The following is a 22,969-nucleotide window of genomic DNA, read 5'->3' as shown; positions in this document are numbered from 1 at the left end:
GGCCTCGAAGAGGACTGGCAGATCCCCGTGTACTAAATAGAAGTGAAGAAGTTGAAGAATGGAGAGGAAGGAGGGAGGGTGGGAAACGAGAATGATCAGCTTGCAGAACTGGGGGAACCCATATAGATGGCAGCCGGAAGGAGCGTGTTTGGAGTCGTGGTCCTGCTGCTGAAATTCCCATACATAATCTCCAACAGCAGTCTAACTGTCACTTCAACATATCATTTTCAAAGTTTGTGTGAGGGCAGATACCAATAATAGCTCGAGCTGATTTAATAAAATCAGGTGTTGTTCAAGTTCCCAGGTGAAAATCAGTAAAAACTCACATCGACAAACTTCACAACAATATAATAATTTATCTTATCTTATCTTATCTTAGGCCTCGGGGGACATGAGTACCTAGGTTGGCTTGACCTTCATTGTTAGTGCTAAAGCTCAGAGTTGACTTGAAAAAATTAGAAACCATATCGACTAATATGTCATATGAAAGGGCACAGAAAGAGGTGTACAACACACTTTACATTTTTTAAATACAGAGTCACAGTGACACAAGAACAGGCATCATGAAACATCGTGTTCCCCCTCTGAGAGGAACAGCGCTCTCTGAGTGCTCTTCACTCAGTTTGACTTTTCTTTCATCACAATGATCCCAAACACACTACCAGTGCAGTAAGAGCAAACATGGTGTGATCTTTTTGAGTTAACAATTTACAAGCCATTAATTAATGTATTGATCTTAAATACGATCAGTCTTTCTCCATGATTTTCCCAGCACCAGAAATAGACTATACTATATATATACTATATATACTATACTATACTTTAATACGCATGTATTAAAGTTACTATTTAAAGAATGAAAAACAGTGTGTAATCAAAACACTGTGAAGAATTCAATCATTCAGTCAGCAACAGTCAAAAGTCACATTTCTTTGACTTTGCAGAAATCAAGAGCCCATTATTTTCCAGTCCTCTGCAATTTTTAAGAGCGTTCAGCCTAATATGTTTTTAACTACGGCCGACTGTGTAGGGCAGAGGGCGGCAACCTGCGGCTCTTTAGTGCTTATAGTGCGGCTCCGCGTGGTTTGGGAAATTAAATTAGAAGTATTTAGCTGAAGTGTATTTTATTTATGTTAGTTCTTTTTAACTTGTAGTTCTAAACTGGAAGATTATTGTGATATTGAAATATAAAAATAAAATTATATTCTATTATTTTTTCATCGCTCAAATAAGCCTCACACTCGCGGAAGCCGGTGTACGAAACGCCGTGCATTTATCGAGACTTTCGACCCCAGGTAGGCCAGTTATGGATCTTTGGATCCACATTATGTCAGCAGCTCCACCGTGAACTATGTTAAAGACAAACACGCTCACGCCTCACAGACGACAGCTTACAGTCCTGTAGAGATAAAGTGACTTCGTACAGCCCCGACCTGCAGACGCTGTGCGCAGAGGTTCAGGAGCAGAAGTATCGTTGTAAACATATCACGGCAGACCCGACGATGTTTGCATGAACACGCTTTTCAGCATCTCTTTATTGACCACCACGCCCCGCCACATACATTAACCAGGTAAAATACATATTTATGCAGAATTTTGCAAATATCTATTTTTCATCTTTTAGCAGCATAGAGCTTTTTTTCAATTACTTTTTAAAAGTCAGGTCAAGGCTCCAAAAGCCCAGAGGAGATATGAGGGTGGCGGCTCACAACAGCTTTTGTTTGCTACACGGATCATTTTAGTTCAGCTTTCCTTTTGTTATATTTCTTTAAGAGTTCAAAATGTGTTCATTACATAAATAAAATGTCATTTTCTCTGTAGCACTTCATGGATTTCATAAGCAGAACACCTTAGTTGTTCACACAAAGCATAAAGGTAAAAAACAATATATACAGTGTTATCTTGATTTTAGATGTCAAAAAGTATTTGCGGCTCCCAGTGTTTTCTTTTGCGTGGAAACCGAGTCCAACTGGCTCTTTGGGTGTTAAAGGTTGCAGACCCTAGACTCTAGGGTCAGCCCAGTCACAGGGCAAAACCTGGAGAGGGCCTGTGGGTTCTGGTGGTACAGAGCTCATTGTCTCAGGTTCATGTGGCTGGAGTAGCAGTGGGGACTTGGCAGGCTTTGGATTCTCTGGAGGCTTGGGATGCACAGGGTTCACAGTCTCATCAGGACCAGGATGACGACTACAACATCTGTTCTTGGGAGTTGGTGGAGGGGGACCCAGAGTGGGCTCCTCATCCTCCAACCACTGGTTTGCCAAGAATTAAGTCAGCAAGGATCAGATTGAAGCAATGGGCAGCTAGTCCTCCAACATAAAGTACAAAAGGAAACTAACAACTACAAACTACTGAAACCTGAAATTCCTCTTTCTTGAGAATGTCTTTCAGATACTGTTCATCTATATATATTTTTGGTGGCGCGTCTTCTTATGTGTTCGATTGTTCAGCTTCCTCAGTTTTGTTTAAGAAAACACTCCACACTATGTTAAGATTTGTCAAGTTTAAGCCCTTCACGAACCCTGTTGTTAGTGTAAATATACTATTCTATGCCCATCACACTGCATCTTTGACATTTTTAGCAGGTTCAACTAAAGAAATGATGCAACAAAATAATTAGGTACATTTTAAAAAAGGTTCTTCTTCTATGCAGCTGGTGTTCAGGGAACAGGTTCTTTTAAGTCATGAATTGTGGCTTAAGACTATTGTATAGTACAGAACATACATTACAAAAATGACTACTATGACATTAAAATTGGTACATATTAATTACACACAGTATTTGCAGTATAATTTGTTCTTTAGTAAATAAAACTGGTAACATGAAGACTGTTAACTGTTAACATTAGCAGCACAAGCAGTTTTACTGGCTTTTTGTTTTTTTTATTCATGTACCACAATTAAAAATGAGGTTTTCACCATTGATTGATGTTAATTGATACTTGCTCATACAATGAAGAAGCAGCAGAGGAGTAGGCAGAGTATTTATTGCAGTGGAAATGCACTTCTTCTAGATTTATTATTAATCTTCAGCTCACATGACCAGAGTGAGCTGAACTACTACTACTACTACTGCCTGTGTGCTTAAAAACTGCAAGAATGCAAAGCAGCATTTACACCTTCTTAGTAACCATCGAACTGTTTATAGAAGCGAGATCCTGAAAATGTACAATTACACGAATTTGTAACTCAGAACATTCAAAACATTCAAACACGTCCACAACAATGTGAACATTAACAAAAGAAAATTTCAGTGACCATGCTTTGTATTTTTCTGGACACCCGCATTTATTCGGTAAGAGAACCCAATTATCCACCCCAGATGGTAAACTCTATAGCACAGTGTTTTCTTTTCTTGTTGATGAAAAGCCGTGAAAGAGATTCCCTGAAGGGGAGGGGGGCACAAAGACGAGTATATTGTGTCTTTTATTCAACATCTACATGTAAACAACTTTAGTCTCTCCTGCATGGCCTAGACAAATACCCTTTGACTCCATTGTGTGACACTACATCCTCCACCTTCTCACACACACACACACACACACACACACACACACACACACACACACACACACACACACACACACACACACACACACACACACACACACACACACACACAGCGTTTTTCTCCCATTGGCTGTAGTAGGAATGCTGGAAGCTAATTCTTAGCTCTTAACTACAAAAACATGGCTGCCTGGTCTGCTAACGTTAACATCCTGGGACAGGTCTTTTGTTGTGTGATATACACAGCTTGAGCTAATTGAAAGAAGAAGAAGAAAGGGGAGCGTTTGATTTGAGTTGGGGGCTTTCCCTATGTTTCCTGGCTCTTTTGTTGGCTCTGTTTTTATGTCCAGTTTATCTCTCAGATAAACATGTGATTCTGTGCAGGAGAAGTTTACTTACAATACCTTTTTAGGTGAACTTATGGATGATTCTTTTCTTGCAGTGCTTTAAAAAAAATCAAATCTCTTTTTAAATCTCTGCCTGAGGCCATTGTATCTTTCTTTGGGGTCATTTCTCCCTGGCTTAGCCTGTTCTTCATTCTTGTTAGAACTTACTGTCCTGTCTTCCAGATGCTGAACGATTTTTACTTTGACCTTTGGCCCAGAGAAGCTTTAATCAAACCAAACACACTAATGAATGTTTATTTATACACACATACATACACATATACATGCACACACATACACACACACCTCAAGCTGATGCCTCAAGATATGTCATAAGCAAAAGTGCACGCACATGAATGAGAGGCGGAAGGCGATTGTAGTTAACAGGGTATTGCCGACTATCCTGCTAATTGCCAACTTTACTTTTGTCATCATGTCATGTTTAGGATTAAAAATAAAAAAGATTAAAAAAGTTTAATCAAATGAAATATTGATATTTTTGTATGGGAATTGATCCTGTAACATGAAATGCTGGTAATGAAAGTATCAATATTTCAGGATCGCGTTGCACATCATGGCAAATCAGTCAGTGAGTGCGACCGTAGACAGCAGTGAGGAGGAGACTGCGAGTGTGTCGCAAAGACACATAAATAGGGGCGACCGTGGCTCAGGGGGTTGGGAAGCGCATCTGTAACCGGAAGGTTGCCGGTTCGATCCCTGGGCCCTCTGTCCTGATCGTTGTGTCCTTGGGCAAGACACTTTACCCTACTTGCCTACTGGTCTCGGCCCCTCTGGCCGAGACCAGTAGGCGCGATATGGCAGCCTCGCCTCTGTCAGTCTGCCCCAGGGCAGCTGTGGCTACAACTGTAGCTGCCACCACCAGTGTATGAATGTGAGAGTGAATGAATAGTGGTATTGTAAAGCACTTTGGGTGCCTAGAAAAGCGCTATATAAATCCAATCCATTATTATAAATATGACTGACACCCGTAAACGAAGCAGCATCGGGCTGCAGTTTAAAGAAGAAACTCAAGTCAAATCAAGTCAAGTGGCTTTTACTGTCATTTCAACCATGTACAGTAGTACAGTGCAGAGTGAAATGAGACAGCGTTCGGCTGAGACCCTGGTGCTATGTATGATATATAACAGACAAACAGGACTGCTGAAAGTGCAATGTACAAAACAACTGAAGAACTGAAGAAACCTCGTGGATGAGAAGACAAATGTCTTCACAAAGAAGTCCAGTAGCTTTTTTTCCAAGCTCTTTAAACTACCATGAGCGCGATGACTGAGAAACTACAGAGACATACTCCTGTCTTGACCTAATCGTATAGTAATAATGTCATAGAAGTGGATAAAAAAAGGGTTCTTGTTATTTTCTGCATTGGAAACAAGTTATGAAGTCAAAGTTTTGAAGTCATTTAAAAAGAAGACAGAAGCAAAGCGGCCAGGGGCATTTAAATTGTGTCATCTGTGTTTTTCTTCTTTAATCTAAAAATAATTATTGAATTTTACCTCTTAACAGCTACTATGTCACCAGCAAATTACTTAGGGATTTGCATTTTAGCATTATGCTAAGACTGTCAGAAGTTTTAGTATCTTATGAGTGAAGTTACCATGAATTTAGGGCTTGCAGAAGATTTCCTTTTGCAAGCCATAATATTTAAAAATCCCATTTAAAGAGGTGACAAATCTACCCTATGTTTAGCTTTTTGTATTCAGGACAAAAACTGTTTCACTGGGATGTTGCAATCTGCTCTACTGACAGCTGTGCAGACAGATCAGGCAGTGGAGGATGATGTCAGGTGTGCCCTTACAGTTGGTCCCACTGCAACTCTGATGTTGTTCATACCTCTGCTTTCATTCTTCCTGCAGGAGCAGATTTAAGGGCACTAAAGACCACCTCTTCATGCTAAAACAATAGCAAGAATTGGGTAGCGATTAGCTAATTTGAAGTATATTAATCTTTCTGTACCCATGGTTGATGTAATCCTCCTTGTAGCCATTCCTGCTTCAGCCCACAGGATGAAAGGATTAGCCACCTCTTTAAAGATTTATCAGCTCTGCTTGAGGATTACAAGAGCATTCGCTTGTTCGCTATCTTATTAAAATTTGGAACATTTTATCTCTCTCGCCCTCAGAAAATATGATGGATAGCATAAAGATTGAAGCTAGAGGCTGATCATATACAGTGCCCACCGCAATATTTGCAAAACACAACTAGGCAAACAGGGCACTGTTTGATTTAGATGTGTGATGTTGGGTTTTTTAACTATTAAAATCATTTTTATCATGCACTTCTGTTGTCTTCTGTGACATTTCAGGACTTTTGATGTTGCTGAGCAGGTCAGTGTTTTCATGTTTCTTTGCATTATAGTGTTGATTTTGCACTTCTGACATTTTTGCTGACTGTGGTAGATTTATTTGAGTTTTCAGCTTAATGATGACCTCCAAATTCAACAATTTGAATCAACATCAGATATTGTGTCTGCTTCATTTGTCATGACTCTACTGAAAAGAGTAAATAATATCCTTTGCTATAATTCTTAAAAATTTCATGAATCATTTTTGGAACACTGCTGGCGCTAAGGTCTGCAATTTAATCACACACTTATCTGTTGATCTATGATCAACTGTTGTGGTGTACACAGGCAGGACTATAAAAATTATATATAAATATCAGTGCTGTCAATAGATTTAAAAATTTTTTTTAACAAATTAATGGCACAATTTTCTGTAATTAATTGTGATTAATTGCAAATATTTGACCTGGTTGCAATTACATTATTTCAACTTTATATTTAAGCTTGTAACTGACATTTATGCAAAATAATGAGGTAAATGGAGAATAAACACAAAGAATGCTAAATGCTTAAATTCAAAGAGAAATCCAATAGTTTTCTTCAGTCTTTTAACACAGCTTCTCTCCTGTGAAATACAACTTTTTGAAAACCTATATACTAATAGCTAAGTATACACTCATATATAATATATATTAGTGCTGTCAAACAATGAAAATGTTTAAAGAGATTCATTATAGGGTTACTTCATTTTGCATGAGCAAACAGACTCGAGAAAAGAGGGAAAATATACGCACTTAACTTGTTTATTGAACATCTTGAACCTTCATGTAAACAAAAAACTCTGTGAACATTTATCCACTCTCTCTCTGTCACTCTTCGGGAGGCTTCAAGTCCTTGAGACGAGGAACCAAAGCGATGTAAAGCGCGTGTTCTCAACGATATTAACAGGTCTGCATTTTGTTGCAATCCACGTGGCAATTGTGTCAGTTAATATGGCCGACCGTGGCTCAGGGGGTTGGGAATCGCATCTGTAACCGGAAGGTCGCCGGTTCGATCCCTGGGCTCTCTGTACTGGTCGTTGTGTCCTTGGGCAAGACACTTTACCCTACCGCCTACTGGTGTTGGCCAGAGGGGCTGATGGCACGATATGGCAGCCTCGCTTCTGTCAGTCTGCCCCAGGGCAGCTGTGGCTACAACTGTAGCTGCCTCCACCAGTGTGTGAATGTGAGAGTGAATGAATAGTGGCATTGTAAAGCGCTTTGGGTGCCTTGAAAAGCGCTATATAAATCCAATCCATTATTATTAATATGTCCGAGGTCGACTTACCGAGCCCCCGATGCTCCGTGATTGGTTTGGTGCAAGCTGGGTGACACGTTAGCCAAAGTGCTAGCAGCATCCCTGACTAACGTAGGCTTCGCTTCAATGTGATATTTTAAGATGGAAGTGCTTCGGTGAAAAGAAAATTCCTTCTTGCACAATGTGCAAAATACTTTATGTCGGTCGACTGTTCCATCTTGTTATTTTTTTAATACTGAAATTTCCCATCGAGAGGGCCAATGTGTGTTTATCATCTTCCATATTGAGTTGATTGGTTCAGCTGCCCGTCACTACCAGATCTACTGCCCATTTGCACATGTGCGAGGGTAACTCTATTTGGACAAACTGCCCAAAATGCGCTGACAGAAACATTTCAGGGATTTTGAGTCATTCTGCACTGCAGTTGCGTTAATTGCGTTAAAAATTTTAATCGCGTTGACCATGATGGCGGATTAATTTGCATTAACACGTTTAATATTGTTTTCTCTGGGAGCGCTCTTTTTCTGCTATCTGTCCTGGATTAGCACTAGATGCAAACTGAAACAATAATGCTGGACAGGAATTTATCTTCATTCCAGGCCATTCAGTTCACACAAACCGACGGACTTGTTATTTTCTAGGCTTAACCTGTGTGTTTCTTAGAGCTGTCAGATAACAACACCATATTGTCAATATATTATTATTGTGGTCATAAGAAATTTAAAAAGGTGTTGGTCAGTGTTCATGATTCATGAACAATAACAAAGAGACTAGGTGAAAAATCCATTGGTGAGTTCCCAGAAGAAAAATCCAAGAACAAAGGTTTGTCTCATATTTTGATCATCCCCAAAATATTTTAGGAAAATATTCAGTGGACTGACAGCTGAACTTTTCCAAAAGCTTTGGTCCCATTACGTCTGGTGTAAAATAACATCATCTGGATCTGGTGTTAAGCCGGCACTGTTGGCTGACTTCTGGCATGGTAAGTGGTATTTCATTCAGATATGGGCTAGGCCTGGTGTAGATGGCACTGTTTATTTGATGGCATGACACATCTGGCTAGATTGTGGTTTGGTTTATCTCGCCAAGGCTCATAGAAAACAGGTCTGGCCTGGATCCGGCAATAAGCTGGCACTTCTGACCGGCTGGTGTCATGGCAGGGTGTCTGTCAACCAGATGTGGGCCAGGTCTGGCAATGATGGTACTATTTATTTTCCTATTTCAGTTAGAAGACCTAAATGCCATGTTACTATATTATACTGCTATGGTAGCCAAATGCAGATTTCACAGTTTTGTGAGTGTACACTTTATCCAAAACCTAGTGAGGGTTTACTTATGTTTACCACCAGGTGGCTGTAGCTCAGGAGGTAGAGAGGGTCATCTACTGATTGGAAGGTTAGTGCTGGTTCGATCCCTGGCTCCTCCAATCTGCTTGTCAAGAGTGTGAATGTGTATAAATGCACTTAGTTTAGAGAAAGTGTGTGACTGGGTGAATGTTGCATGTTGTATAGAGCACTATGAGTAATCTGGGAGAGTAGAAAAGTGCTATATAAGAAGCAGTCCATTCGCTGTCTGAACATGGGTTTCATCATGTTTCTGTTGTGCTATTATGTTCCAGCACATGTTGTTATTACATGGCTTGATTAAGGTACACATTAGGCTGACATCTGGGGCCAGAGCTGAAAGTGTTCTGGGCCAGCACAGGACCAGCAGTGTGTCTGCAACAGGCCCATGTGTGGGCCAGATCTGGCAAACCAGATCTGGGCCACCAAAGGGCCGTCATTCTTTGCGGTATGTGGGCCATGTGTAAGCACATTATGTGGGCCAGATCCAGGCCATACCAATTTTGCTTTGGGGGTAGTCAACCAGGGTAGTAGCATGATGGTCTGGGGCTTCACGACCTGGACAACTTGTCATAATTGACAGAACCATGAGTTCTGCTCTCAATAAGAAAATCCTGAGGGAGAATATCCAACCATCAGTTCATGCAGGCCTGAAGGCAAAGTGCACTTGAGTTATTCTGCAAGGCAATGATGAATGAACAGCAAGTTCATCTCTGAGTGATTCAAAAAAAGGAAGATTTTGGAGTGGCCTAGGTATGTACCACTGATCTTAAAACCCATGGAGATGCTTTGACATTCAATTTATTTATTTATATAGCGCCAAATCACAACAAAAGTCACCTCAAGGCGCTTTATATTGCACAGTAGATACAGAGAAAAGCCCAACAATCATATGACCCCCTATGAGCAAGCACTTTGGCGACAGTGGGAAGGAAAAACTCCCTTTTAACAGGAAGAAATCTCTAGCAGAACCAGGCTCAGGGAGGGGCGGCCATCTGCTGCGACCGGTTGGGGTGAGAGAAGGAAGACAGGATAAAGACATGCTGTGGAAGAGAGACAGAGGTTAATAACAGATATGATTCAGTGCAGAGAGGTCTGTTAACACATAGTGAGTGAGAAAGGTGACTGGAAAGGAAAAACTCAATGCATCATGGGAATCCCCGGCAGCCTACGCCCATTGCAGCATAACTAAGGGAGGATTCAGGGTCACCTGGTCCAGCCCTAACTATATGCTTTAGCAAAAAGGAAAGTTTGAAGCCTAATCTTAAATTAGAGATAGTGTCTGTCTCCTGAATCCAAACTGGAAGCTGGTTCCACAGAAGAGGGGCCTGAAAACTGAAGGCTCTCCCTCCCATTCTACTTTTAAATACTCTAGGAACAACAAGTAGGCCTGCAGAGCGAGAGCGAAGTGCTCTAATAGGGTGATATGGTACTACAAGGTCATTAAGATAAGATGGGGCCTGATTATTTAAGACCTTGTATGTGAGGAGCAGGATTTTGAATTCAATTCTGGATTTAACAGGAAGCCAATGAAGGGAAGCCAAAACAGGAGAAATCTGCTCTCTCTTTCTAGTCCCTGTCAGGACTCTTGCTGCAGCATTTTGGATCAGCTGAAGGCTTTTCAGTGAGTTTTTTGGACTTCCTGATAATAATGAATTGCAGTCGTCCAGCCTGGAAGCAATAAATGCATGAATATTTCTAATTCTAGAGATGTTGCACAAATGGAAGAAAGCAGTCTGACATATTTGTTTAATATGTGCGTTGAAGGACATGTCCTGGTCAAAAATGACTCCAAGGTTCACAGCGTTACTGGAGGCCAAGGTAATGCCATCCAGAGTAAGAATCTGGTTAGATTTTCAGGGCCGAGTACAATAACCTCAGTTTGATCTGAATTAAGAAGCAGAAAGTTAGCGGCCATCCAGGTCTTTATGTCTTTAAGACATTCCTGCAGTTTAACTGATTGGTGTGTGTTATCTGGCTTCATGGACAGATAGAGCTGGGTGTCATCTGCATAGCGGTGTAAATGTATGCTATGTCTTCTAATGATACTGCCTAAGGGAAGCATGTATAATGTAAACAGAATTGGTCCTAGCACTGAACCCTGTGGAACTCCATAATTAACCTCAGTGTGTGAAGAGGACTCTCCATTTACATGAACAAACTGGAGTCTATTAGATAGATATGATACAAACCACTGCAGTGCAGTACCTGTAATACCTACAGCATGTTCTAATCGCTCTAATAGGATATTATGGTCGACAGTATCGAACGCTGCACTGAGGTCTAGCAGGACAAGCACAGAGATGAGTCCACTGTCAGAGGCCATAAGAAGATCATTTGTAACCCTCACTAAAGCTGTTTCTGTGCTGTGATGAGCTCTGAAACCTGACTGAAACTCTTCAATAAGCCTCTGCAGATGATCTGTTAGCTGTTTGACAACTACTCTTTCAAGGATGTTTGATATAAAGGAAGGTTGGAGATTGGCCTATAATTAGCTAAGACTGCTGGGTCTAGAGATGCTTTTTGAGTAAAGGTTTAACTACAGCCAGCTTGAAGGCCTGTGGTACATAGCTGATCATTAGAGATAGGTTGATCATATTTAAGATCGAAGAATTAATTAATGGCAGGACTTCTTTGAGCAGTTTTGTAGGAATGGGGTCTAAAAGACACGTTGATGGTTTGGAGGAAGTAATTATTGAAGCTAACTCAGAAAGATCAATTGGAGAAAAAGAGTCTAACTTAACATCAATGGTACTAAGAGTAGCTGTAGATAATATTACATCTGTGGGATGATTACTGGTAATTTTTTCTCTAATGATAAAAATTTTATTTGTGAAGAAGTTCATGAAGTCATTACTAGTTAACGTTAAAGGGATTGTTGGCTCAACAGAGCTCTGACTGTTTGTCAGCCTGGCTACAGAGCTGAAGAGAAACCTGGGGTTGTTCTTATTTTCTTCAATCAGTGATGAATAGTAAGATGTTCTGGCTTTGCGGAGGGCTTTCTTATAAAGCAGCAAACTATTTCTCCAGGCTAAATGATGATCCTCTAAATTTGTGACACGCCATTTCCTCTCCAGCTTACGAGTCATCTGCTTTAGGCTACGTGTTTGAGAATTATACCGCGGAGTCAGGTACTTCTGATTAGAGACCTTAGTTTTCAAAGGAGCTACAGTATCCAGAGTCGTACGTAGTGAGGAGGTGAAATTATTAACAAGATAATCGACCTCTGTTGGAGTAGCGTTCAGTTAGTTGCTCTGCTCTGTGTTGGTACAGGGCATTGAAGATGATAACAGTGGGTGGATTATATTCTTAAACTTAGTTGCAGCGCTTTCAGAAAGACATCTACTTTGATAAAGTCTACTCTCCACTGCTGTGTAATCAATTATTGTAAATGTAAATGTTATCAGGAAATGATCAGACAGGAGAGGGTTTTCAGGAGACACTGTTAAATGTTCAGTTTCTATGCCATATGTTAAAACAAGATCTAGAGTGTGATTAAAGTGGTGGGTGGGTTTATGACCTTGAAAAAGCAGTTCATGCTCAAAAACCCCTGAATGTGGCTGAACTAAAACAATTCTGCAAAGAAGAGTGGGCCAAAATTCCTTCACAGCAATGTGAAAGAGTCATTGCACGTTATCACAAATGCTTGATTACAGTTGTGGCCATAATGGTGGCACAAACAGTTATTAGGTTTAAGCAGCAAATACGTTTTTACAAAAAGAGCTGCAGGTTTGGATAGCTTTTTCCCCTTAATACATGAAATCATTAAACAAATGCATTTTCTTCAGTTGCCATTGTCTAATATGATCTGAAATATGCAAGTATGGCAAATACAAATGCAGGAAAAAAAGGAATTACGAAGGGAGTTCAAGTGTTTTTTTTTCACAGCACTTTAACTTTACAAAAGCTGTACAAGAAACTCAAACACGTAATTATTTGCAATATTTTTTGTGCTGTGTTATCTGACTCTTCGTTTTACTATATGGGCAAAAGAATTTGATTGTCTGCTTTCGCACGCATATGAATTGGACCTTTCTCTAAAATTTAGTGCTTTCTTCACCTGCATCTGTGTGTAGATGTTGCATGTGTGTGTGGGTGTGTGAATTGGGGGCTGTAGGTACACAGCAGGCAAAGGCTATGTCAACACATAAAGTCTATAGGGAAGTGTGCTAAAGTCTCACTTTAGCATTCATCATCCAGTTTTTTTTATAGTGCATTCATAAAGTTGTGATTTTTTGTTTAACAGGCTTGAATTTAATTAATTTAGTTAATTCTTATCTGAATTTGTGTTGATGTATTTGACCTTACTTACCACACACATCTTTCTGTATTACAACCAGCAACTCCATCCTAATCTCAGTCTGTGTTGAGAACTATGTAGGTGTGGATGCAAGGATTTCTTTCCTAATATTCAAAACAAGCTGTAAAATGTAACACACTGCTGCTATAAATTTAGAGAGGATGACCCCTCTGGGACTAAAATGCAATAAAACCCAGCTTTACAGAATCCGATCTAACTCCTGTAGCCACTCTGTCCACATTTTGCTCCCTGCTTGCACACTTCTTTGCAACTTCCCAAACTCAGCACTTCACTTTGTGTTCACTGCGTGGATTTTAACACTTCGTAGCCTTAAAAAACAGGTCAGAGTGTTGAAATACTTTATGCAAGAGAGGTTGTTTTTTCATTTGTTCCTGTGCACATTTATATGCACGTCAAGCTGCCTGCTTCTGTAAGAAAGCAAACAGAGCCAGGACTATGGCACATCATATCTCTGTGATGGAGGAGCTAAAGTCTCCAAGCTGTCAGCCCATCTTCTTCCAGCACAATCCCTACCTGATGTATGATGCAATATTCATACTCTGATCCTACAAAATGAGTTGAAGGAGATGTTACATAAAATTCAACATTTTACTTTTAACACATTGTACTAAAGATAAATATGATTCTTTTTTCATTGTTATTCCATTATGCACTATGGGTGTTTAGTGTGATGGGTTAAATTACCGTTACTATAGATATGATTGTTTTTGAATTACTGAATTGCTGTGTGTCATAGAATGTGTCAAGAATAGGCGTTAGCGTCCTTTACTTGCAGAAAAAGGAACAATTACTGAATCTTCCGGAATGCACTGGGCAGGGTACACCCTCAGCACATTGCCACTTCGACCCCATTCACAACCATACTGGTTTTGGGATCCTGTGCAATTAGAGATTTTCACAGATATATCCTCATGCTGACAAAGGGTTACAGCATAGAAAACAAAATAATAAATTGATGTGAAACAGTGTAACTCTGAGTAAAACTCCCCAATTTGAATAAATGTTTCAAAAATGTGTTAATTAGAGAGTTTTTTATTTCCAACATTTTTATTGTCTTGTTCCTCTGGCAAGTAAAAATCACACCTGACTGTAGAAACATTACCATCACCAGCTATTTATTAATGTGCCCATCTCCGAGTTTGTGAGTGTCCTCCCCACAGAAACAACACCATGATTTTATTCTACAAGCTCTTATTATGACCTAAAGTTTTATTAACAATAACTTGAGAAAGCTCTTTCTCAAAGATAGATGGGTAGTGTGCGTACATCCATCCATCCATCCATCCATCCACCTTCTCTCGCTTTATTTGGGGCCGGGTTGCGGGGGCAGCAGCCTAAGCAGAGAAGCCCAGACCTCCCTCTCCCCAGCTACCTCCTCTAGCTTATCCGGGGAAACACCAAGGCGTTCCCAGGCCAGCCGAGAGATATAATCTCTCCAGCGTGTCCTGGGTCTGCCCCGGGGCCTCCTCCTGGTGGGACATGCCCGGAACATCTCACCTAGGAGGCGCCCAGGAGGCATCCTTGTCAGATGCCCGAACCACCTCAGCTGGCTCCTTTCGATGTGGAGGAGCAGCGGCTCTACTCTTAGCCCCTTCCGGATGGTTGAACTTCTCACCCTACCTCTAAGGGAGAGGCCAGCCACCCTTCGGAGGAAGCTCATTTTCGCCGCTGTGCGTACATCTATATAAAATCATATTTTGATCTTGGAAATATGATATCAACCCAGATACTAACTCTAGATGGTTGGAGTTGTTTTTGACCAGGTTATGTCAATGCTTCAATGCAACTACCAGTCAAAAGTTTTTGAACACCCCAATTTTTCCAGTTTTTTATTGAAAATTATGCTGTGTAATGTCTCATTGCACTCTGAAATGAAAGCACAGTACAAATAAGCAATTAGAGTTAAAAAAGAAATCGTGGAATCAATTTATAGACCAAAATGTATTCTAAACCTTTGACTCATCAAAGTAGACACCTTTGGCAGCTTATAACAGCTGAACACATCCATCTCATTCTTCCTAAAATAGAAATCAAATATTCTTCAGAAAGTTCTTCCCATATCTGTTGCAGAAGTTCCAATAAATGTGTGGACGTTGTAGGTTGCTTTGCTTTCACTTTTCTGTCCAGTTCATCCCAAACCAGCTCGATGGGGTTTAAATCTGGAGACTATGTTGTGGGTCATTATCTTGCTGTAGGATGAACCCCTGACCAACTAGGCGCACACCAGAAGGTACTGCATGGTGCTGCAGAATGCTGTGGTAGCTGTTTTGGTTCAGGGTGCCTCTAACTCTGTACAAGTCACCGACCCTGGATCTAGCAAAACAGCCCCAGACCATCACACTTCCTCCTCAATGTTTGACAGTTGATGGCACACACTGTGGAACCATCCTTTCACCTTCTTGATGGCACACAAAGATCCTACGTGATGAACCGAAGATTTCAAACTTTGATTGATGAGCCCATAATACCTTCTTCTAGTGTTCAGTAGTCCAATTGTGGTTTTTCATGGCCAAGGCAAGCCTCTGTCTTATTCTGACGTCTTAGCGATGGCTTTCTTGCTGCAACTATATATATAAAACCTCAAGAACAAATCTTTGGGATATTATATTTGTTTTTTTGTTTCATATGAAAACTGACTTCAGTCAGTCACTCATGCTTTTTGGACATGTTTCAAACTTTTTTTTTTCGGGCTATAAGGCGCACTGTCGATGAACAGGTGTGTTTTCATACATAAGGCACACGGGATTATAAGGCTCATTAAGCAAAACAAAACAGTCAGATAAGTCAAACTTCACTCAGCTCATTCTTCTTGCTTCCTCCACTTCTGTAACATTGATTCATTACTGCTGAATTCTCTCACAGCTGCGCTATTCCCATGTTGTTGCAGTATATTAATGACTAACCTCGTATTGTGGATGGATTTTCTCAGTTGTTCTCCTGACTGAAGTTTGGTCGATTTATAGCATCCTGCTATGCGATTGCATTTGTCTCTAACTATCGGGAACCCTCATGTTAACTTTTAGTGAGTGCAAAAAAGTTAGTGTTCATCCTCCAGCTTCACTGTGTTTATGTTATGCTAACATAGCTGTGTAGCTAGCGATCATGTAGCACATCATTATATACCAGCTAGCCCAACTTCAGTAACCCTACAAACGTCACTGCTGTTTAGTTTTCTGTCTTCATTTATGTTGGAAGTGATCTTCAGAAATCTCTCAGTCAGAACATGCTATATCGTGTTTAGGTGGAAGCTAGCGAGCTAACTTCCTGCTAACTTCTAACTCTGTTAAATTTAATAAATTCTGTTTTCATCGATGCCTGAATGTTAAACTTAATTGTTACACCTGGTAAAGCAGCAACGCTGATCATTTTATTAAAGATGAAAGAATTTAGACAGTTTCTAACTCTCAGTGATGCCGCAGTGTTTGTTTGACTTTGGGACCTGAAGACTTTTTATAGCAGATAACCACCTTAAAAATATTCTGCAGTGGAACAAAAACAAAAGAAAACCATGAATCAACCTGATCCTGCTGAAGTGAAGCAGAGCGAAGTTACAGAGGTTTAATTAGAGACACAGTTAAGCATTTTGCAATTTTGCATAATCTGAAAAAGTTTACATTTCTTTTGTATTGAACAGCAAAAATGAGGCCTCTTTTGTTGGAAGTCAGTGAAATTTAAAATGAAAATAAAAGTAAGAGGGCATTCATGACGATGTTTATGTGAAGCGAAATGTGAAGTGTAGTTTGGATCTTCTTTTGCTGCTGGTTCAGTCAAATTTGGTTGGAGAGAGACAAAACTGCAGTTTCAGAACACAAAGCGCGACGCATCAGAATCTGTGAGCTGTTGGCTTTCAGCCCCAACGGCGTGTACGTGCAGTCGGGTGAGAAAGCCGACATCTCACTGATTCTTATGCGTCGACAGGTCTGCCCTTTTTGTTTAGATCCTTGTGCAGAATCAGTGTCAAAATTTTGTGAGGTTTAACCTGAGATTCTGGCGTTTCAGGAAAAAATAATTTATATTTAAAAATCGATTCAGGATTTTAATGAATCGATATCGCGTTATTCAAGCTAGAATCGATTTTAATTGGAAAATCGATAATCAAAACCCACCCCTAAGCAAACCAGAATTCATACATAAGGCGCATCAGATTATAAGGTACATTGTTGATTTTTGAGAAAATTAAAGGATTTTAAGTGCGCCTTATACTCTGAAAAATATGGTACTATGTGTTGTGCCCTTAAACTCACAAAATGACAAACTAGGTTTTGGTGTTTTAACCAAAAACTGCCGGATGAATAAAACATCGTACTCAGTACTGGAACTCTTTAACAGTCTTTCTCACTTCGTGCTAGAATTACTCCATATTACTGCAAGAACTTGTTTGACTGTATCCGACTCAAGGGTTTAGGTCTCTTCCCTTAATTTTTCATCCATCAAACCGAGGCCTTGAGTTTTAGGTTTCCTGAAAAATGCTCCACTTGTCTGATATATCAAAGTTCTATTAAAAACATCTCAGTGTGCTGGTTAATCTAAAGTTTAATGTATTACTTTTTATAATCATTAAAATAGTGTTTTAAGAGTTCGTTTTAGCTGCTCAGTGTGCAGTTTTTCTGTCTTGACTGCTCATACTGTTTGTCTTTTTGTCCTTTTCACATTGCTTTTTGTCCTTCTCGTTGCAACATTGGCTAGTGACCACCTCTGACCTTCTAGCTAATAGCTGTATGAGATAATGCCAGAGTGACGCACAGTTGCCCTGTAAAACTCTGCATCATTTATTATTTTGTGATAGAATCATTTTTTAACCTTTAGATTGTGCATGATGGCTTTCAACTGTAGTGTTGTGTCACAATGAAATATTATAGCAGTTGGAAGGTGATAATGGAGATGTCAGCACTACCTTATCTGTTTGCTGTACAATGCAGATAATACGCTTTGCTCGCTAGACTGGCTGGTAGAATATCTCCATATCTAAGCAAAGTAGAAAATATTATGACTTACTGTTACATTAGGATGTCAAAGAGCAAGTAGTACGTCAGGGATGTGCAGAGAATTTTTAAGGGGAAAATGACAAACAGGCACTGGTAATGTCATGTTTGGGAGTACAGAGCACAGCACTGCATATTAAAAAATATAGACACAAATTATGTAAATTAAGAAAAACCTTCATTAATTTGCTGCAGATACTCAACAGAGGCAAAAAAGCAACACTATCAAGGATTTTGTCTTTTTTTTTTTCCTTTTTTTTTTTAGTGGCCGGTAGTTACCAGGGAGTCATTGACTGGTTTCCAGGGCTGCGTGACTGAGGCTTTAGCAGCTTCATAGTGAATGCCAGCAACCTTCAACAACCTTTGCAACTGGCCAGGAGGAAGTCATTGTTGTGGTTATTTAATGTCCTTAAAGAAACAAACATTATCCATGATTCCATGACAGATCTGAGGATGTGAGGGCAAATACTGTGTCTTCCACCTCCAAGTAACATCACCTGCCTTTATGTCTTTTGCACACCAGTTCCAGCTACTAGATGTGACAGATTGAAGCAAAGTAGTATTAGAAACTAAAACAGTCTTATAGATAATCAACTTTAGCTCCTACACTCATTTTCGCCTAGTGAACAGTGATTGCCACACAGTTGCCAACTGGTTCTACGCCTGTGTATTCGTGGTCTTAGTTTAATTTATTAGGATATTATCATTAGCTGTAAGAATGCATATTCATACTGAGGTCTTATAAAAACTTTACATTGTGACAATACACAATAGCAACCGAGAAACAGCTCAACTGGAACACCAACAGACAAGAGAAGCAATACCTCCATCCTACAATATAAACTAGGTATAATGGGTATAATACTTCATTTAAAAGTATTATATATTATATATAGTATTATACTATGTTGAGTAAGCTTTCTGAAAACTAACATTGATTCATGTCATTCATTTATTTAATTAATTAATTACTATAAAATCTATCTATTATCTATTCTATTAAAAGCTTGGCAAAATGATTTTGTTTTCATATTTTTGTAAATATGATTTTACTGGTTAATAGTCTCTACTATCTGCCGTCATAGTAAATTCCATTTCTTCATAGCGTGATGACCTTAAAGAAAAAAAGAATAGTAATATATATTAAATAGATTTATGTGTTTAAATTAGTGCTGTCAGCGTTAATCTCGTTAAAATGGCGTTAACACCGTAACCACATTAACGCAGCAGCACTAGTTTAAATTTAAAAAAAAAACATTAATCACTTCAGTTTTTACAGCAAAACATTGAGAATAATTTTATTATGTAGCGATATTTTTTTACCGTTAACTCAGTTTCCCTGGGTTTGTGTTACGAATAAATCTTATTTTTTGGTACCAGTACTGGTTTTATTGTGTTGTATTCATCCGTGACGCAGGAAAGACGGGTGGACTTCCTGGTGGAGCTTGCAAGAGAGTTGGCTCACTCTCATGTAGCTGGGAAAAGGGCAAGAAAAGAACAGTTGCTTTGGACACAACCGTCCACACCTAGTCCTGGAAAAAGAGCCATGTGTCAGGTCAAACACAAATGCAAGAACAATCATGCCACTGTGCAATGTGTTCACTGCAACAGATACACATGTGGTAAATGCAGACTACAGATACCACGGCAGTGCCAGGATTGTGAGTGATTGCTGAAAATGTTGAAATGTACTCACTCACTTTTTATTATTATTTGTAAAAATGTGTACAAATGGTTGGTTTTTTGTACTGTTTTTATCAATAAAGGACATACACCCATGTGTGTTGATTTCTCCCTAAGATGGCAAACTGAAACACTCCAAGTTGGTGACTTTTGGAGATTTATTTTCCTGGATGATTGAGAATGCATCAAGACGAACACAAAAGGAAGTTCACCGCTTTTAGCAGCCCCCCCCAGACAAACAAAGAGGCAGTTGGCAGTTAGAAATCAGCAATCGTTCACACACCCCCACTCCCCTCCAGAATTCTCAGGTAACAACCTAATTTACATATGAATTGATGACTAGCCAATTTAGCTTCCACTTGGCTGAAGCTAAAGCCTAGCTAAAAGGTAGAAAAGCCAAATGGCTGCTCTCTGGGACTCTAGAAAAGGACGGTCCGTGAAAATGTTGGCGAACATAAACCGGCCCATGGCACAAAAAAGGTTGGGGGCTGCTGCTATATAGCACTGTTACTGTGTCTATTGAAATAAAAATAAATAATAAAGTATGAAGAACATATTTAATCTTTTAACAAATGCATGAAAATATTGAAAAATCTGTGATTTATGATTATTTTAATTTGCGTACTTCTTCTAACTCAATAGAATTTCATGCATTAAGAGACGTAGCTGGCCCTGTCTAACAATTGTATGGTAAGATTCCCAGGAGCTTGAGGCAATAGCAGCACTACTAACTGTGTTTACACGTCCGTTACAGTAGATGCTACAAGTAAATGAACACACAGTGTCAAAAAATCTTCAGTAGTAATTATTGTGTCTTCATTGCACTAAGGGATTGTGTAATCAACTGTTGAGTGCTAGTGTATACACTAATCAGGCATAATATTATGGCATCGGTTAGTAGGAACATATTAAAGTATATCCCTAATATGCATTCCTAAGATACAATATGAGGTAAAAAACAACAAAAGTTAAAAGAAAGTCTCCAATAAAATAAATATTAAAGACTCACCACGTATTACCAGCAGTTAGTGTATATGTCTCTTCACACCTGAGAGTGTATCTGAGTTCTACAGGTGTTTGCACTGTCAGCATTGTATATCCGGTTGTTAAAAGTGATATGCGTTTTGTTGTTGCTTCCATTGTTTTTCCACAAAAATATGCATTATGAGATGACCATTACCATCTGCTGGAGGGCAGAAGAGAAGAAGAATCAGATTAAGACATTATTCTCCAAACAGACTTTTCAGTAGAAAATTTCCAAGCCAGACTTTGTGCTAAGCTGGAGTGGATAGTGTCAGACTTGCACTAAAGACTGTAACATTGAAAGATATTAACATGAATTAAATAAGCTGAGGGAACGGGGATTATGATTTAAATGACAAATGGACTTGATGTAAGGTTTTATGACTCAAAGAAAGAACTTGATAACTTCTTATGTGTTATAGTTGCTTGTTTGACATTTGTTTCAATGTTGTTCTTTCTTCTCAGCACTGTGCACAGAAGAGTGTGCCCATGGACGATGTGTCTCTCCTGATACTTGCCAATGTGAGCCAGGATGGGGAGGACTGGACTGCTCCAGTGGTGAGTACTCAGCAGACAAACAGACAGTAAATGGAAACATTACTACAAAGCATTGCATTACAAGCGTAATGTAGCATAATGTAGCTTTGAATAACAGTAACAACAGTAACAACAGTAACAACAGTACCGCAGTCGATTAAAAATAAAATTGGCCTCATCCTTTTCTATTTTTGTCTACTTTTCTAACCTGTTTGGTTTTGTAATATTTGAACATAACAGTTCATAGCATTTCTTAGTATAACTTACCATTACATGGCTTTGCATAACATAACACAACATTGTATAACTGTAGAACATTTAGAGACAAACTATCCGAATTTCAGGAGCAGGACCACTCCTCCAAACACGCGCCCTCCTGTTCTCATCTATATGACCCCCAGTTCTCAGTTACTTCACTTTTCACTGACAGACTGACAGAATTTGTAATCCTGATGTGTAAATAACTAGTGGTGACACAGAACGTTAATAGCAAAATGATCAAACACTTCATGAAGACCAACCAGTCATGTTTTTTAATGTTAATGATTTTATTTATATTTATATCTGTATGTTAAAGCAGAAGCTGCTGTAGCACAAGCTTCCATTGCTAGTTGTATTTGTTGATTTGCTGAACAGCATAAAAACATGTGAAAGGAGTGTTTTTTCTGGTATACGGACCAATATAATTTCTGAGCAGTAGCTTGGTACAAGGCTAAGGGATCGGAAATTAGTAACATAATTTAAAACATCTTATAAAAACAGGTGATGTGTATTAAAACCTTTTAAATATATATATTCCATTATACCAGGAAAACATATATTTAAAAAAAATCATTGCTTCTAACAATTTTGAAACCTTTAAAAACATTAGATTTTGATCTGTGGCTATTACTTGTTTTCCTGCAATAATCCAGCCTAAAACATGAGCAGCATTTAACTATTAGTGACACAGCATAAAATTACAGATTGGCAATGTGTTTAAAGGGACAGCTGGCATTAACCTTATGTCACGAGAGGGCAGAGGTCAATCCCTGTTGATTGTGCAAATCAATACATTTTGTTTCGTTTACCTTTAGCTTCATACAAATGCAATATGTAGGAAAATAGAAACACATGCAACATGAATGCAAATACATAACACTGAAATAAGACAAAAAGCTCAAATTCACAAGCTGCTGTCCCGTGCATTTAGCCAGAGGTAAAGAGTGAAGTGGACATTGTTGACAGGTGTGTCTAATATACGATGCTGGGCTGCATGTTCAGCTGTGCTGGGATTTTTGTCTTTACGCGCTCATTATGGAGAGAAAAACGTTTTATCCATGTCTGGCTGACAAAGTTTAACCATTACATGAGACACAAACAGCTAAAATATGCTTTGGCTTTGAAAAAGCTACTCAGAGCTCATCAGTAAAAAAGCATGTAAATGTAATGTGTCAGAGGCATTGTCTGTTTCCATGACAACAAATGGAGGCCTGTTCCATAATGCAATGCAGACAGAAGAGCTCACAAAGAAACCTCATCGTTGGCGTCAGTGTTTTATGGACTTTGCCTAACTTCCAACAACCTTGTGGAGCGAGAGAAGTGAGGTTACT

The 22,969-nt window shown here is 39.3% G+C and overlaps 1 protein-coding gene across 7 annotated transcripts in view; it reads left to right on the top strand.

Moving 5' to 3' along the window:
- The window catches only part of LOC113034360 (multiple epidermal growth factor-like domains protein 11), a 193,523-nt gene that overhangs the window by 18,014 nt on the left and 152,540 nt on the right, over window positions 1-22,969 (top strand). For all 7 annotated transcript variants that reach the window (XM_026189116.1, XM_026189023.1, XM_026188964.1 and 4 more), the window contains exon 5: window positions 21,306-21,398. In XM_026189116.1, the coding sequence (XP_026044901.1) occupies window positions 21,306-21,398 (93 nt within the window). The remainder of the gene's footprint in view (window positions 1-21,305; window positions 21,399-22,969) is intronic.

This window comes from Astatotilapia calliptera, chromosome 1, assembly GCF_900246225.1.
Source record: "Astatotilapia calliptera chromosome 1, fAstCal1.2, whole genome shotgun sequence".
NCBI classification, from domain to species: domain Eukaryota; kingdom Metazoa; phylum Chordata; class Actinopteri; order Cichliformes; family Cichlidae; genus Astatotilapia; species Astatotilapia calliptera.
This window is presented reverse-complemented; position numbering and strand designations above follow the sequence as displayed.